The 19,969-nt window shown below is 35.9% G+C and overlaps 1 protein-coding gene across 1 annotated transcript in view; it reads left to right on the top strand.

The window, feature by feature from the left end:
- Positions 1-5,639: 5,639 nt before the first annotated feature.
- The window catches only part of LOC139144136 (disco-interacting protein 2 homolog C-like), a 72,509-nt gene continuing 58,179 nt past the window's right edge, over positions 5,640-19,969 (top strand). The window contains exon 1 of the mRNA XM_070714801.1: positions 5,640-6,120. Within this exon, the coding sequence (XP_070570902.1) occupies positions 6,036-6,120 (85 nt within the window). The 5' untranslated portion in view covers positions 5,640-6,035. The remainder of the gene's footprint in view (positions 6,121-19,969) is intronic.

Raw genomic sequence — 19,969 nt, 5'->3', positions numbered from 1 at the left:
GGTTCAGCTCATTTTTATGGATGAAAGCATGGGACTCTCTCAACAGTAGTTCACTTTTGCCATCCTACCTTTTTTGCAATCCTGAACTTTATCTTGAGATCAAACTGATCTTTCTTTGCTCAGTCGAAGTATTTGTCACCATCAAGAAACATTAAGTCAAGTCATTATTGTTAATTTTTATTGTCTCATGTAATATTTTTACAGAGTACTTTTGGTTTTTTTACTGATCCTGTCATTTGGCTCCTGGTGGATGCAGTATATACGAATAAAATTTAAAAGTAAATGAATTCCGAAAACGTTATTCCTTCGCAAATCTGTGTCTGCGCTGACTACATGTGACATACTTTTACAAGCAAAGTTCACTACAATTAATTACTATTTTATTCGCAACATACGAAGAATACCTTGATCGACGCGACTGAAACTTCCTAATTGTACGTGGTGAAGGTGGAACTCACAAAGTGACAAATAGCTGCAAACATTTTACGTTTGTTCGCACACCCTGGAGCGCTTTTTGGAAAAGTATTAAATATTATTTCCACAATGTATTGTGTAAATGGCTCTCTTTGACTGACACTAACGATTATAGTGAACAACATGATATTTGTATTTTGTTATCTTATAACTTATCATCTAAAAATCAACAAAAATGAAACCCCACTGTACAATACGCTGAGATTTCAATATGTAGCCTTGCCATGGTTCACTGTCATGTTTCATATTATAGAAACTACGTTATTGTATTTTTCATCTCCGTTTGCAGACGAGGTTACAGCAGGTGTGTTTAATGATTTATCGACAATTCTCACTGTATGTTTCAAAGTTCATATCAATGTACTACGTGACCAAAGAATTAAAAAAACCCGCGATCCTATCCTGCTAAGTGTCATTGATATCGCTGACTGAATGCCTTATTCAGGAAAACATGTATGCACAGCAAAGCGGTGACAGCTGAAAGCTGCACTCGCTAACTTTATTAAACACAAACTGATCGAGTTCAGCCAGTCTTATCTTCTGAATTCTGCTTGCGATCACACAGTTACTAAAATGTAACATTGTTGATGTCATTTAGTGTTACGACGAAGAGCTCTCTGGTATCTCATATAACCCTTTACTCTCCATATTCCTGACGTGAAGCAATTGAGGTAATAATGTGACTGCTGACTTTTAGCAAACAAAATTCTGCGTACAACACGTCCGTTGCATTGTCAAGTCTCTATGTACCAGAAGTTCAATCATGTTCAGAATTGAAATATTCAAAGAATGCCACAACTGCATGTGTACAACTCTATTAGTTTTCCTCCTAGTAGAACCTAGCAAATGAAATTACTCAAAATGCGCTGCGAATTGAAATTCGTTCGATCGAGCATTGTCGTCGACCATAATGACATTATCTCTCCACAGTCGCCTGTCAATACGATTTGACCCTTGCCCTATCTGTATCTCTCTTAAACAGGTCTATGCCATTGAAATGCGTATACATGTATCGAAACATATACTGGACACTAATAGTTACTCGGCGAAAGCGGAAGATGTCCGAAAAATCCCAAAATAGATAACATTTGTGCTATATATAGTTACTGAGATTAACCCCAGTTAAATTAAACTCCAAAGGGAAGTGTACATGCTGCTTCTATCATATCAAAGTTTGTAAATTCTCTGATTTATCAAAATTTTAATGTTTCGATCTTCTAAACTCCACGGTTCCCATCTCCTGTTTTTATTTGATCCGAAGCTGAATGGAGACACCGATGTGATACATTGTCAATCACACGAAAATGTCACGTCAAAATAAATCAGTACATTTGGAAATAGTATTAGAATTATAATAGTATCAGGTTTAACCTGTCACATTCAATGCCCCATGAATAGGTCCATGGCCAAACTCTGATGATGAACGGTTTTAGATTTCCACATCAGCATCCTCGGCGTTTGTGGACAACAATCTTAAATATGGCCCTCACCATATTCCAAACTCGGCTTGAAGACATGCGTAAATCTATAGTTTTAAAAGTCCCCATCAAATTGTACTTTTGAAAAACAGAAAAACAAAATGAGGTGAAGGTTCCGCATCGAGAGGAAATTGGCTTTGACTACAGGCCAAAAGAGAAGTTAGTTAAGTTACATCGCGGAAGTGAACAGATACCAGCTTATTAATTAATACCATTTACAGTGCAATATCACATGTAACAGGTGACAGATGATTGTGTAAATGATCATGGAGAGAGAGAGAGAGAGAGAGAGAGAGAGAGAGAGAGAGAGAGAGAGAGAGAGAGAGAGAGAGAGAGGAGAGAGAGAGAGAGGGGGGGGGAGCCAGAGAGAGCAGAGAGGCAGGCAAGGAATCAGACAGGGACAGACAGGGAAAAAGGAGAACTGATGACGGAGACAGAAAGAAGTTGGGATAGAAACAGACTGAACGGCAGAGATTAATTTTTACAACTGGATTCATTTGGAAAATCTTAAAAAAAAGCGAAGTCCGGTCTCTCCGATTGTGCTATCGTACATAAAGTGGAAGTGCTCTTTTGACTATTGTAGAATATGGCAAAGTGTAAGACTGATGGGTCAATTCTTTTCTAGAGTAAATATTCATATTATCAAGGGCCCAGTGTACTTGATCGAGAATGCTGCAGTTTGCGTAAAAATGAATTATTCAACGATGCACATAGCTCTTTCTTAAGTGGTTATATATCGATAACAACCTACAGTTGTCCAAATAACGACGGCGCAAAATTTATCGATAAAAGTTGTATGTCATATAATGCTCTATAATTTAAACAAAATTTACGACCGAAGGTTCTGTCACGTGTAGAAACTGGTTTTGTAAAGGACCCCTGCAATGCTATTGCAATTTGCCGTGTTCTTTTCTTACAATCCTGAACATCAGCAAATGGAGATGTTCCGGAAACCTTGCGGGCAGGTACGTATACAGACAGACGTGAGAGAATTCTCCACAAGACATGGGTAGAATACAAACACCTTTCTTTGAACTCATCGTTTAGTCGATACTGATTATACAACAACATGTTCTTGTGGTGCCCATCCACAATGAATAAGCTTACCTTTTTGAAAACTATTTAGCATCGTGTTTCTCTCCCATTGTATAATCTTGCATTAATAACGAGGCAATCAACGTCAGGAAGATAATAGCATAGGGATTTATTTGCTCAGAAGACATGGAACGTAATTGTGAAAAATCACTGAACGCATTTGACTCGCTGAGAATTTCAAAGCACGGTCCCTACACCCAACCAAACAAACTACCCCGCGTTTTAATACGTTGTCATACTGCCTTCGATTCGGAAAACCAAAACGAGGCAATTGGGGGCGCTTTTCTATATTTTACCATGAACCTATCAACATTTTCCTATCTTTCACACACTTTGTTTGTAACAATTTCTATTGTAAAGTTTTCAATTACTTTTTCTTATTTACAGTATTAAGACATTGCGCTTAATTTTGATGATGTTCATATCTGCCATCAAAGCTTGATTTTATGAATGAATTTTAACTTTCAAAAAACCAGTAAAAACAACAAAACACTAAACCAGTAAAAACAACAAAACACTAAACCAGTAAAAACAACAAAACACTCCGTTGGTGTGATGATGCTCGGAGCGCTGCTCCCTCGAGAAGCAAATTTCCTCAGTTGTAAATTACATATAATGCAGTCGAAGCGTAGCGTCTCATTTTATTATGGGTAAATGCGTTGTAATTTATATTGGCAGATGAAAACAAAGTGAAGGTTTTACGGCAACATTTTCATGTCTAGTGAACACTGAGCACCTCCATTAATATTTCTTTTTTGTTGCTGCATAAAGTGCTAGCTACACCATTAACATAATGTACACTGGTTCTTTTTTCTTCATTAATTCAGCTTTCTTGCGCGATTGCGTTTTGTGTTTTCTTTGCTTGTCCACGGCTGTGATGGCAACTTGTTGTCCATACAAGCAAGAATAAACTTTTGTTTCCAAATGTAGAGAAAATATATATCTGTTGCGTATTTGTTCTGTTTCATGCACAATTGAATAAATATTATACAAGTACTTCTACGGCCTTGACTTTCACGCCAACAAATTCTTCATTCAAGGCACAATACACACCCGCTTTCGATAGAACAGATCAAATATACGGAGGAACACCGAGTCTGTTGATTGTTCTTTTGTCAGCTGGTCGGAGATACCGAGGCACGTATAGAAAGTTCGAACTTGTCTACATTGGGCAAACTGAGGAATTGCACAGACGTCAACAAAAGATAGCATGGAAAAAATCAAACATCACATAACATTTCCTGAACAACTAAATGAGTCATCAAACTTAGTTAGGACGCGGGTCTATTTCCCTATTACCGGTATTATTAGAGTTACCAAACATTTCCGAACATAATGTCATTGACAACTATATAGAATTATTTTTCAGTCAGTAGTTGATAATTGGTGGCTAGTCTTTGTTGAGAAGTTCACGATAACGTGACGTTTGTGTGCCTACGCCAAAGATTGAAAGAAGTATAGAAGGAGCCGCCTTGCCTACACGTACCATCAACCACTTGCTTAGTTTGCAAATATTTATGACGGTCCTTCTCCGCGTATCAAGTAACCTTTTCTTTTGCAGTGGGTTTATTGATAGACAGTAGAAGTGAGCTTGCTGTGTTTATTAACAACTATCGCAAATATTTTTCCCACGTGACGCGTGTTGCTTTCGTATTTGTTGGTAGTCTCGCATTTCAGATGTAGATGTGTGCAGGTACTCTACGAATAGATAAATTTCAACTTTTATAAAGCTCTTTTGCTGTCAACAGTCCGAAATAAATTATTTGAGAAGCTTTAGAGGAAAATTGGTCCACTATACTCCTCAATATCCTAGCCACAGGATATGACTGACTGGCGTGGCGCTGCACTGATATGTGGTCAAAAAACTTTGGAACAAAGTGGGCCGTTGAGGGCTCACTTACGACGATGCGATAGATGACTGTCTGACTGACTGGTTTTAATTTTGGCACATTCACAGTTATATAGATCTGTTTTATTTGCCAGCTTTGTTGGAATAAAATTTATCTTTTTCAAAAAACTGTCTGCGGCGCATGGAATCACTAAATTTTTAAATTTACATAGGTTCTTCCTCACGGCTCGACTGCTTTTCATTGTAATGTTTGCTATTCACTTAGTCGCAACTAAGCTCTATAATTCCCGTCTTTCATAACGCAAAGATTTTTTCCAGTGACACAATTCATTTTAATTAGGCTATAAAAAGCTTCAAAGTAAATGCCGCCTTTGCAAAGCACATTATAACGGAGCAAACTTACTTTTATTTTTCCCTTTCTCAATCTGATCTGGTATGGGTAAATGATTGATTGATTGATAAAAACACACTCACAGTTTTAATAGACTTTTTTATCTTTTTTCTGATACCGTAGGCGAGGCAACACTAATATTCTTGTGGAAAATATAACATGTGTTAAAGCCTTAGAATCGTCTCTCGCGACTCGCCTACGGTGGCCGACGGACGTCCCTAACGGTGTTTCATTCATGCATTAGGGCGGTAATCTGTAATATTCTTATTCCGATTGTAATGACTAAAACGACTGGAATGGTACTTCTGTGATTGGGGGAGTAGTGCAGACCAATCAAATACCACTCTCATGTAATGCATACATCATGTGTATACATATGCGTCCATTGACCCCTAAACGGTCCTATTCTCCCTTTGCGATCGAAAAAGTAGATAGTGAATGAAGGCTATCCGTTCTGATTAGATGTACAGAACTGAGACAACACGTCGTATTTAATCCTGAGCAAATTTGACGCGAGTTGCAAAAAGTAGGCCTCGCTGACCGGGCTTTCTCGCGTTCTGTGGTGATATACCGCGATAATTAGTGACTGACTGCAGTGACGTCGCTCCTCTTGTACGAGGTTCAGTTGAAGTCACGTGACCCTAGGTGTGGAGAGTATTCAATATGGCCGACGAGTGAAACTTGCCGTTAGACCAAGTTCACTACAGAATCCTTGGTGTTTTTTAAGCGCTGACGAAGTTTTAGCAGTATGGCAGAGCGGGCAGTGACCTCAGCATCTCTGCCGCCAGAGATCAAGAACAAATTGGTGGAACTCGATCAAGAATTAGCCGAAGGTACGTAGAATAACACACAGGAAACGGCGACAACGAGATAGTCCCGTATCATTATGTGAGGGCTCGTGTTTTTGTTTATAAATGCAAGAGTTGTCCGCACTGAGAAGAACGTTCGTCCATATGTAACTGTGACATTTGGCTGGATATTTCGTTTCTTCCTACCCGCCAGGGTCTTTTTGATGGAATGTAGTGATTCGGAGAATGCGATCATATTTTCAGCCAAATGTTGAACGTTTTCTCTCTGTTGACCCATGTATGACATATTCCGACGATAGTTCACATAAACGAGTTCAATCATTAATGTTTAAACATTATTGTATCAGTTTCTGGACTTTGTTACCATACTGTTTATGCTGCTTTAACGGTCCGTTTGCCGTCAAACCCAAAGTGTAGCGATGATTAATGATAAAATGGTCGCGCGTTGTCGGCAGACAAACACAAAACATGGAGAAAGGGATTTTGTCCATTCGAGATTTGTACTGTTGTTGTACTTGTATGTCAGAATGTTTGGTATGGTTGATCGAATCCCGATGCCACTACGACTTGTATATTGTTGATTAAGGAGGCTAACGGCGCCATGGATCCATGGACCCAGTTTTGTTTTGTCTTTTGGGCCAACGGGGGCATAATGTACACATGAAAACGCAATTCTGGTCTCCATAATCTCATGCTTCGCATATTAAAACTTTGCACTCAATTTCGTCTCCCAGTGATTCCACACAATTTATAACATACCAAGTGTATGGAACACCTCGGATTGGTAAAAAAGCAGGTGAAAATTTGTCATTCCTTCCCAAATATTTCATCTAATTGTGAACGCTGTCGCCACACTTCGTCAATGACGGCTGATAATATGATCACCGGATCAGTATAGCACTCAGTGAACTGAGACATAAAATAAACACAGAAAGTAAACCAAATAAAGTGAGAAAAATTTCATAAAAAGCGCACCATTCCACTCTTTTTTGACATATTGTTCTGTGCAATTTAATTACTGACAAGTGTTCACCATGTATTCATATTCTTTACACGACAGTCGGTCATTAACAAGGAAATTACGTGAAAATATTTACAACCAAGGAGTCGTTACAGCTGCCTTATGTGTCAGACTGTTTTATTGACACGTGAAACACAACTGTCATGGTGTTTGATTTTCTACTGTTGGGTAAATAGTGAACTTTCATGATTTTATGTGATGCACTGCTGATGATTTGCTTAGGTAGTCTTGAAAACAGGATGTCATGACCCATTGCTATTGGCCATATCTTGTATAGGCTGCAGTTGTCTCTCCTGTTGTCAAAGCCTTGGTTTTGTATTTCACTGCAGCAGTCCACTACTCCTAGTAATTGTCTGATAAGTACTCATTTGCATTCAGGTTGGTGATAAATTTTAAAGATTATCAAGAGAGTGAAGTGCAGAATGACCCCAGTTTGAAAGTATGTGAGCACTTTTTGCAGTAACTTTGTGTTCTTTCCCTATTCTGCTAAGGCAATTTTACCATCTGTTGCATTTTTGTACCGTAAGGGTTATTTATAGTGTACCCGAAGGATTACCAAAGACTCCAGGGTCTTGAGGAAAAGTGACCAACTGTTTTGGTAGTCTGTGATTTGAAGTCTAAGATTCCTTGTGAGATGTACACTGTACATTGTAAATTATGATGTCAAGGTCTGATTCATGTGATAAAAAATGAATTATGGAGTGACCTTCTTGTAAACATAATATCTATCATTGCAATTACATTGCAAGGTTGGGGTATTTGAATGACTATCATTGTAAAGAAGTCTCTGCCAGATTTGTACTCATAAAATGATTGTCCAAGTCAAGGCAAACCACTGGAATTTGTCTGTCAACCAGCTACTGATGACATCATCAAAATCAATATTGGATTAAGTTGTGTGAATGTGTGGATAAGTGGTACATGTACAATCCCAATGTACAGTTATAATGTATGTCTTGTATATTGAATGTAAATAAGAACAGGAGCTTCAAGGACATTTTGAACTTTGCCAACATTGTTGACATTTCTTGACACATATGTGATCTTACATAGTAATCTCTGTCCATCTATAGTTTCATTGCCTGCCTAGAAAAATAGCCAGAGCTTGTCTAAGTGGACCACCAGTAATGCTAATTTGTGATACATTGACCACAGGTCAAAGATCATCGCCATTTTCGAACCCTTGTTTCTCAATTCAATTGGCAGTTGCCGAAATGCAACCACTTATAAGTTGTGTGTGTCTTGCACAATTGAAGTTCTCAAATCCTTTGCTAGGGAGTAAGAATCATCATCTATTACCGTCAAACAAGCTGCTTATAATGGCAATGATCTTGTCCTGAGTACTAGAAATCTCTTAGGAACTATAAAAGGGTCTTTGTGAAAAAAGATTGTTTGACAATGGTTATTCCACTTACTGTCTCCTTTCTGCAATCCCTGTGTGCAGAAGAGACCTGTCAAATTAACCTTTCAGCTTTGACACCAGGGTCATATTTTCTCCTAGGAATAAAAGACAAAAAATATCAAGGCAGCTTTTTCTGAAAGATGAGACAATAGACTTCAAGGTTACTGGTAACCTAAGTCTAATTGTTAATTCCTAACTAGCCATTGAAAACAGTTAGGAGTTACGACCTTTGCTTTATTTATAAACATCACCATGGCCATTCTTTAGCTCACATTCACTGTGTGTAATGATCATTAGCTCTGGTAATCTTGTGCAGGAAGTGAAAATGCACCATTGCCAACTGATAATTTAAATGTGCAAGCATAGACAGTAGAAGTTCCGCTGTCTATAGAGCCTAATGCAGATACATCACAGAGGCCTGTAATCCCATTTTAACAACTTTTTTGTTTTCCATCACAGCCCCTCCAAGGAGGCTCTGGGTTTGTTTGTTATTTGCATACAATAAGAGCATCCAGGGTTGTGGTACATGTACAGTACATGATGTGGGCCAGCAATCAAACATTCATTGAAATTCATGATTATTTTCTGTTGCCCACCAATGTTGTGACAGAGAGACTGGTTTGGTTAGGTCAGACAACTGTGCTCAATTGTAGCTTATACAAGTTCACAGTTAGGTTTTTTGTTTGCCAGGTGATCGTGGTCTTGACTCATCAAAGTAAATGTATGTAAACAAACGTCACAGGCCAATTCAAAATGGAAATACAAGGTCGCCTACTCTTTCACATGCTCATTTGTTTATCTATAAAGTCATTGTGGATGCTAATGTAGGCATAGAACCATGTAGACTAACTTTGCCAAGATTTGACATCAATCCACCACAAATTATGAGCAGAAGTACTAACATATTTCAAACATTGATGCATGATGTACAAAAGATCAAAACAGCATAAATCAAATTTTCAATTCCTTGTTCCCAGATTTGACTTCAGCAATTGTGTTGATGGCACGTGTACGTACAAGATAACATCCACTTTTCATGTTCTGTAGGATTGATAAAATTCTAAGAGTAATTGTCAGCTTCCAGAGTTATTATCAACTTGGGACAGTCTACTGTATCATCACAAGTTGTGTTCATATATTCAGACCAAATGTTCATATGTACAGTATCTCCTGGCCAATCAGTGACTTTCATTAGGATTGCCAGTGGCCACTTTGCAATTTTAGTGTTCTTTTCTAGATAAATAGCAAATTCTTTCAAACAGTAGTACAATTCATTTACAATGTGGTGTTTTTGGATAGGAAAGTTTTGAAAAGTGCAATTATCCTGTGACAAGACTTGAATATGTCTCGAATGATAATCGTACGGTAGGAACATACATGTATACATGTACACAATATACATCTACAAGTACTATGTACATGTTTATTTGATCATTTAGGGTGACTGGGTACCTGTACATACACTGCATACAGTTCATAAATTATCAGTTCTCAGGGATCTTCTGGGAATTGTCAAAAATTAAGGAGTACTGTACCTTCACATGCAGCATGAGTTCTGACAAATGTATTTTACACTGTATTAAACACATGGCAATATAAAATGAAAATTTCTCATGAGCAATAATCCAGTATAATTCATTATTCCAATCATAATGATCGTTCGTCTGGTTGTCCCTTAGGAAATAGGTATTTATAGGAGTTTTTAGCTCCCATAGCCATAGTATATATGGCAATGGAAGCTATTCTTATAGGCTAGGGAAATGTCTGTATGTATGTATGTCTGTATGTCTGTGTGTCTGTATGTCTGTATGTCTGTATGTCTGTCCGTCAACATCAAAAACTCCAAAACCGCTGCACATTTCATCTTGATATTTGGTGTGTACATGGATGATGGGCTGTAGATGAGATTTTGTTCAAATGAAGTTGTCATTGCCAAAAATATGCAAATTAGTGCCAAAAAAGGCGTTTTTGGTAAAAAATCTTCTTCATAACCGCTGGTCAGACAGCTTTGATATTTGGTATACAGATCCCTAGGGATAACCCAACTTGGATTTGTCAAATTGTGATGAATATGCAAATCTGTATTTTTAAGGAATTTTTTGTCATTTTTGGTCAAAAATTTATTTCATCAAAACCGCTCGTCTGACAGCTTTGATATTTGGTATACAGGTTCCTACAGATAAACTTAATATGATATATAGAATATATGATGAAATCTGCAATTTTGTATTTTTGGTGCAATTTTTGCCGTTTTTGGTCAAAAAATGTGTTTCTCAAAAACTACTTGTCTGATGCCTTTGATATTTGGTATACAGGTTCCTAGGGGTTCTCTTAGTGTGATATAGTGAAATTTGATGAAATCTTCAATTTTTGTATTTTTGAGTCAATTTTTGCCGTTTTTGGTCAAAATATTTGTTTCTCAAAAGTTAGTTATGTGATAGCTTTGATATTTGGTATACATTTTTATACATAATTATGATGAAATCATCAATTTTGTATTTTTGCAGCTAATTTTGCCATTTTAGGTCAGGCCATCCTGCAATGAGCTATCAAAGATCTCAACCTTCTTATCAATACATGTCACGAAAAGTCGCTCTCTACATAACACAGCAGAGCTCTGTCGACTATTGGGTCGCTTGTTTTTTTCAAAACCGCTGGTCAGACAGCTTTAATATTTGGCTAACAGGTCCCTAGGATGACCTTAGTGAGATGATTTCATACAGTCAGGAAATACTTAATTTTGTATCCATGTCTATAGTAGCTTCAGGGACATTGGCCCTATGTTCAAGATAATGCGGTGATTCAGTAAGCATTTGAAATGGTAAACTGTATTTGGTGTTGAAATGCGGTAAAAAATAATGAGAAAACATAGCTGAGGTGATTTCAGCAGGTTTGGTTTCCAACAAATATATTCAAAGTTTTTTTCAATGTTAAAGAGTCCTGGCAGATTTTGAAAAAAATCCAAACAAATGTCAATAAAAAAATCAGCCACAGAAGGTTTGTCAAAAAGAAAAGGTGGGATAGTGGGAAAAAAGAATGTACAATGTATCGGATAAAAAAGATAATGTTCCACATCAATCTTCCAGACAACCCCCTTTTATCAAATGGTACACCCCTGATGTATTTTTGTGTGCAATTAACCATGCAGTGTATCTTAGTTTAAGATGTCAATCAAGTTAGGTAAGGATTTGAAAGGAATAGTCAAGTTCACCACAGTTTAACTTTATCTCTTGTGTCATCATCCTTGTGTAATTGGTTAAGTTTGTATGTTGCTCCAGATGTGGATGTACCAGCTGTTCTGGAAGAAAACAATGTTTACTTTTCCCTGTAGGGTTTCTGAGTTGATGATTGTATGTTGAAATCTCTCCATGTATCTGGTGCATGGGCAAAATGTAAATATCGGTTGCATGTTATGTATTCAGTCTATGTCAAATATTGTAAATGAAAAATCATGAACAGTTTGCTGTGTGCTTGTAAAAGATAACATGTTGTCAATACATATTAAAACTGCCTTGCAGTTTGATTGTCTTAAAAATTATCACAGAAGTAGAAAACGAAAAGAAACTAATCAAATTGCTGTAACATATTCACCCCAGTGTCTGTAGGCCTATACTTAACTATTTTATCATTACATTCAGCTTTTTGTTATATATCACTCTTCATGGGCCAAGGCACACTTGGGGTCAATGTCATCACTCTGTGCCACTTCTGTGAATGTCAGTCTGTCTGTATGTGTATGTCCATGTTTCATACAATTGTTGGTTTGTTTTGATAACTGTATGGGAGCGAACAGTGATTATTGTCACTATTTTAAATTTGGCTGTAGCTTACTTAAAGCTGATTTACCAGTTTTTAAGCTCGTTGTGTTCACATTTGACAGGAGTACATGTTTCATTGATATGATCATACCAGACACTACATTGCTCAGAACTTGCAATATGCTGAAACCTGTAAATATTTCAGGAGAACAAAGCCAAGTACTTGTATGTCACACATGAAGGTTTAGATTCCTTATCCTGCCAAGTTCATATCTCATTATCAATCCTAGTTGGTTAAAACTAGTGAAGCACAACATGTCCCATATGGTAAATTTTAACAAAAAATTGAACATACGAAGGCCCCTGAAATCAGAAATGCTGTAGATGTAAGCTTGATTTTTACAGACTAAAGCTTCTATAACAGACCGAGCCAAGTGGGTGAAAATATGTATGGTTTTGGCTCAATATTGCTCAGTATTGACTTTGCGGATGGGGAAGTGATACTGTCTGACTGGAAAGGGGTTAATTTCAGTGAAGTTAGGGAGGTTGGTTATGTTTGATATATATGGTTGGCTCCTGCTGTAACAGAATGGCTGAAGTTTCAAATATTGGCACTTCTCTGTATAATAAAGTGTTGCAGTGTCTAACGCTAGAAGTATACTGGATAACTTGCAAGTAGTGTTATGTTGGCAAAATGAAATGATATGCCAGCTCTTAAACTTGTTGTAAAATGCCTTGAATTGAGAATTGACAATTATACATAATCTTTGGAGGAGATGTGGTCAGGATACTGATATGCAGTGTGTTTGCTTTCAAAAATTTCATACATATTTTTTTATTTTCACCGATGCATTCTTATTTTTCCCAAAATTTAAACTCTTTCAACTTGCCTAACCTTCATTTTATTATCATCTTTTTCATAATTAGCTATTGTCTACTTTTTGTTTTTCTATTTTAAGCACCACCCCCCTGCCCAGATGTAATGGTTTAGCCCTTATGCACATGTACATATTCTGAGTCAGAGACTAACCTCTTGCCAAGTGTGGTTGTGTAGGATGTGTTGACATAATACACTGATCTATTTTTAGTTTATGATCACTGTATATCAGTCTGTTTCTACAAACATTTCAAGTGTGTTTGATACTGGTATGCAGTAGAAAATAATTGCCCCCACACATGCCCTGGGATTCGACAAAGAGGTCTGTGTGCCGAGATAAAAATCAGAAATTCAAATCATTACAAAGTTTTGTGGGAATTGTGCAAATTTTACTGCCTTTTACTGGTACAAGTACATAGGAGATTGAAGTGAGATCAAATGGATGATAATATATCCAAACATTCTCTGTCCAGCGGGGAAAGACAATATGCATTGTATATTTGTTATGAATAATTTGATAGATTGCATTTGCTGAGAGTTTCACAGTAGGTAGTGTGTACAGGATTACTGTACTTCAGTGTTGTGTGGTGTGATTTAGTAATTGTTAGTAATTTTACTGCTACATTTGTGTATGATACCTTTGAAGAAAGAGAAGGGATTTAGTCAAGGATTAGGATTGATATTTGAAAAGAATGTACAATCATTGTGCTCAGTGCATCTGTTTTCTAATGTGATTGAAGTAAAATGCACTTCAGTGAGTGTAACATTTTTAATTCTGTTACAAAAATAATTTGCACCCAAATATTCGTCAATAAAGTTATTTATTGAAATTACACCTGTACTTACAATGTACAAGTATCTCTCAAAGTGGTGACAAAATCCAAGTATGTGAGTGCTGGCAGGGTTTTATGTCTTTTGTACATGTACAGTACTATGTAGGTCAAACCATATATCATTTTGCTATTGTATTCTAATTCTGCCTGTTAATAATAATATACGTACAAATACTGGTAGAAAATATTTCCAAGTGCGATAGGGTTAGGTCTTAATGATGCTGTGAACTATGCTATGAGAAAACATAACATTCACAATGAGCTCAGGCCCTTGATATACTGACAATACAGAAAAGCTTAGAATTAAAGTAACTTTTAAACTGTAACTTTTGATACACTTTCAAAATATTTATTGAATTTTTGTCAATTCAGCGATACTGTTTCTCTGTCTGTTTCATAAAGTGAAATCCATTCCAGCTTGCAAAGACAGGCAATACATTTTAAATAATTTGATTGTTTCTGTTGTATACTGTAGTGCATTTCAAATGAGAGTGAAATTTATTTTCACAATCTCCAGACATATCCTGTTTCCAGATGGTGAACAACACTCAGGGATTGCACTGATCTCATTATGTCTCATGTAGCAGAGTTATAATATTGCTTACATGCACGCCAAGAAAAGTATACCAAAAACCATCTCAAAGCAAAAAAACAAAAACAAGGTAAACAAAACTATCACAAGGAACAGGTCTGTGTTCTGTATTATGAGACATGTTATGTGTAGACAGCTGTCTTTCCAGTATTTGACTTAATTGTGTCTCTGAAATGAACATTTAATTTGAATTACATCATAAAATTAAGTATTGTAGAGATCCCTTTAGTGAAAAAAACAAGACAATGTATTGCATTGAGATACTCCTTTGTTTAATTCATCTATTCACGTAAATGGTGAGCATTGTATGAAGCGATAATGATCATTTCCAGTAGGGGATTATGAAATGCAACAAAAGCTAGCATTGAGCTGATAGAATCAAGATCATTTTCTCATGGACATCATTAGTATCTGATGTGTGTGATATGTACATGTAGACAATAATGACTTGTATGTATTAAATTACAGTTACATTGATTAAATCTCTACAATATTCTGGCACATCTGAAGGGACAATAGCTGTATCTGTTGGTAATATTTTCATAATTTTTGTTTTGGAAATATGTGTATTTTCATATTCTTTTCCTGCAAGTATACATGCACATGTATGCACATCACAATTTAACATGTTGCATTGTGTCCAATACATGCCATGTCATTGTTGATAAAAGAATTCTAGTTCCAACTTGTCTTCTGTGTTGACAAAGTTCAACACCATCCACTTGACAGAACTTTGGAAGAAGTATTGAAACACAAATTATTTTTACGCAGAGAACAAAAATACTGGAAAGTGGCTTCATGAGTTGGGACAAATGGAGTTTTGATGATAATTAAAACCAAGACATTTGTATCACCGTAATTGTATTTCAGTAATTAGACAGCAATGTTTGAGATTATAATTTTGGTAGTAGTGAATTTTAATAATGTTAAGGTTGCTGGTAGACTGACTAGATCATTATGTAATGTCTGGCCCTCGATTGTGAAAGTTTGAAAGCTTTTATCAGTAGTTGGCGCAAGGAAACTTAATAATCTTTTTCAAGAATTAAAATCAGTGATCAGGGTGCAAATGTTAGGATCAAAGAAAACAATTACTTAAAACCTACCGATATTTGAAAGTCAAAATGGCCGCTCAGCCTTTGTTAACTCTATGAGGAAGATGATGTGTTCAAATTTATTTACTCCACAAGCTTTACAATGACTCTATGCATGCAGCAGACCAGAAAAAATATTGTAAAAAATTTAGTTTGAAAAAGTGTCCCACAGGCACATTGTATCTTGGTGTAATTTCACTTATCTGATCTTGGCAAAATATACTGACTTAAATTAATACTGATAGTATTAACATCTGAAAAACAGTAGTAGTAGCTCTATCAATCTTCCTAGTCCCTGAATGCATATACACTGTGCAGGTATGTATGTTTGACTCTTCATGTACGTGCATCTATAGACCAGGGTTGCTTGTCAGACACAGAATACGTCATTAAAGTCTTAATCCCCTAATTTTAAAATAGCAGCATCTTAATGATGTACAGGACATATGGAAATACAGCAATGCATAGCTTGGTGAAAAGCATGGACAGTTCAGTAAATAATGAAATGTAGAAGTAAATAAAGGTACATGTATGGGAATAAATAAATAAATGCATAAATAAAAAAAAATGTGATGTGCACAGACAATATTCTCTGACTACAAGACAAGTGACTAGGAATCCAGGTAATCCATTCAAATCTTCATGTACTGAGTTGAGTAATTCCTAGACTACAGTATGTAATACCTGACGGTGTGTAATCATAAAGCATGGAGATTTCATCTCACCAAATCCACACAAGTGTAATAGCAGTGTGTAAATTATGTACTCAGATTAGTAACAGGAAAAGAAACTAATGCAAAAGTAAGGAAGTCATAGATATTATGGATTTACTGTGTTTATTTTTCTCTTTTCCCCAAGAGAAAATTATGGATATCACATCTGCGTACTTGTACTGTTTGAAGGAATGGCATTCTCATCCCCTCAGCTGCTTGCATTATTTCAGATATCTCTTTACTTCATGATGACAACAATTCGTCAATGGATCTCAGAAAGCAATTATTCCAGCTCAAAGATATCCAGCCCTGCGGCCATACAGTACCTGAGTCAGACAAAACACATGATTCAGTATGAAAGGAAATGAAGATTTGTGGTGTTTGTATTACACCTGTGTCACACATATCTGTCCACAGTATATCTTAATGGTGAAAATTTACACCACTGGCTATTAATTTCATGGCAAATTTTCTGCTTGAAAGGACAAACATGAATGAATAGTTTGCAAAAAGAACCATTTAGAGTGTACTGGTTAATACTGTGCAGCAGAAATAAAGCTGTGGCTATTGATTATGCTCCTACTTGCCATCAATCTGTGATTTGTATGGGAGTCATATATGATAACAAATACTGTGCGGTTCTTGTGCAGGCTTCAATATAGAATAAGACATGCTTAGCTGTGGCATTTCAATCCAAATAAGAGTTCAAAAACTTAATCTATAGCAGAAACCAAATCAGTTGTTTACAGTTATATGGATAGAAGTGTAAACACAGTGTAAATTATAAGCATGCCAATAATATTACTGTCTTCCTAGTGGTATATGTACATACATGTAGCCAGTTTTTGGAAAGTCCAAAATGCATGTTGAAGTATAATTTAATTGATAAAAGTTCAGCAAGTTTACAGAAAATTTGAGCAAAATATAGATATAGATATGAAATTTTGCAATGTCATTGCAGCTGTCATAAATCTAAAAGACATAAAAATAGTACAGTTTGCATAACATGTCTCATAAATTTTTACACATTAAGAATTTTCATGATTCGCATCAGTGAGTTTTATCACTCTATTCCCAAGAGGAAATGCAGTAACTGATTCAAAGGTCATAGCAAGCCTCTGGTGCACTACATGTACCTGCTTCAGATTACAAAGTGGAGACTGAATCCAAAATTGACTTGAAGTACCTGAATGCCATGGTCCCTTGTGATGTACGCAAGCAATTTGAAGTATTTGGGTGTTTCTAAGCCTTTCAGTAATTTTCTGACAATGGTAAAATTACACCTGTAATAATCAATTGTTAATGGTCATAAAGTATAAATAATTAATGACATTATACCATTACTCTACATGATTAGTGTTTATTGTGTACACTCCTAGGCAGCCTAGCAGTGTTCTGATACACTTCCCAGCCACTCTGCATATATTGATGACCACACAAAACGTCAAGTGCAACATCCAATATTCACATATGATGTACAGTACAGTACTGAAAATGATTTTTGGAAAGATAAATTAACTGTTACTTTAAAGCATACATGCATCAGGTTCACAAACCTTGTAATGAGAAATATCTTGATCCTATGAAAATGGAGACCATTTTGTTTCATTCATATATTTTTCCAATCAAGATTCTAACAAGTCCTCCATATGAACACCAGTAATGTTGATCATACATGTTCATCAAATTGTCTGCAGTCCAATATATCTGTTACTTTTACTAGCATACAGCTTTTTCATCCAATTGTGTGTATGTATGTATGTATGTCTCTGATATTCTACAGTCAATGATATTCTACAGTCAATGAAATAAACTGTGTTTAAGACCATTTTTTCTGACACTGTGATATTCATATCATTATGTGACCTTATGTACGCACTGTACAGAGCCAAGTCTGGACAGTGACATAAAAATGTTTTTTGATTTACTTTTGATGTACAAGTACATTTAAAAGCACAAGTAAAATTTAGTGTTAAAAAATTAGCATATCCTGTAATTGTCTCATTGCTTTTAATTATTGAATAATTTTTTGAGCACTGAAGTGTTTGATGAATTCCTATTGTATTGAAATGATTTACAATTTCCTGTGCTGCTGTAAATGACCCCCAAAAAATCCGTATTTCACAACTACATGTAATTAGAACTGGAAATGTTGGTAGTTTACCAATGATGTAATGGTTGGTACATATGGTATGATTATGATAATAATATAACAATGTCAAAGTGTAAGTTTTCATTCAATGAAATATGATCTTTAATTGTGGTTAGATGCAACTGCAGATTTCTCATCTTGCACTTCAAGTTCAATATTCATCCATATCAACAGTAGTGACAGTGAGTGGGTTTCTGTTGATCCATGCCAGCCATACAATGTACATGTTGCCTTGAAGTCCCATGTCTGCATACACTATTACTCCATCACTGAGGTGTGGTGTACTGTACAATACCCATGCCATTAGAAATGCAGTGTCATTGACACACATAAACACGTCAAGATCGTATGTCTGGTCATGTGACTCCAAGCCTATCCAGCTTTGGTTGTTATGCTAGACTATTCCACAAACGCCTCCTCCAGCAAGTCAATGTATTATAAATATAATACTCAGGAATACTGTATGCAGTCTCTTGGTATTAGAAATAAAATCACAATTTATCTACACATCAAGGGTCAAAAACCAAAAGTGAAATTATACACCTACTGTACCTCAAAATGAAGAGAAAAGTATCTAAAAATATGATATAATCATGTGTTAAATATTATAATTATATGCAACGTGCTTTCATGTCGTGATGCACAGGGTTTTCAATTAAAAAACTAGTACATAGAACATATACCACATATCTACTCAAGATCCATCTTTTCTTTGCTATTACTTAAATTTAATAGTATCATCTTTGAATGTAGAAGACATTTTCCGTGACAAGACAGTGAAGATGACACAAATGCAATTTGAGATCCAATCATGTGTTAAAAAATCAATACTTGTTCCATTTGAAAGTCCATAATGTTTTTCAAGTTGAAAAAAATTTGACATTTCTGACGTCAATTAAGAGTCCTCAGACGTATAGAAAGTGGTGTTATTTGTAATATAAAACTGAAATAGAGAATGATGTAAGAATTTTGTTGACTGTATTTTGAAAGAACATGAGCTGGTTTTGTAATGAGGTCAGTGGAAGGATTTGAAAAAAATTAGATGGATACATGAATATATGCATCTGTGTTTGGTCTGTTGAAAATAAACCAAGTTGATTTATTGAATGTCAAGTGCGTTATTTGATCAAGAAACTGAACTTGTGCCCCACCCCTGTAGAGATTCTCTTATTTGTATGTAAATGTATTCTTTATTCAGTCTAGACGGAGTCTGCTGTAGTAGTATACCTACAGTGTAATTGCATGATGGCGTTATCTTCCACCATTTTTTCAAAAATTAGGGGTCATCGAGTCAGTTTTTTTGTGCCTTATAAATTATCAACAGAGATGTGGCTCTGTAAGCAAGGGTAAATAACGCATAGGTACAGGTTGCTAGGTAAAAAATAATAGCATGTGAATAGGTAATTGTATTACAAAGTAAATTGTATGCCTCAG

The sequence above is a fragment of the Ptychodera flava genome, chromosome 11 (genome assembly GCF_041260155.1).
Source record: "Ptychodera flava strain L36383 chromosome 11, AS_Pfla_20210202, whole genome shotgun sequence".
Classification (NCBI taxonomy): Eukaryota; Metazoa; Hemichordata; class Enteropneusta; family Ptychoderidae; genus Ptychodera; species Ptychodera flava.
This window is presented reverse-complemented; position numbering and strand designations above follow the sequence as displayed.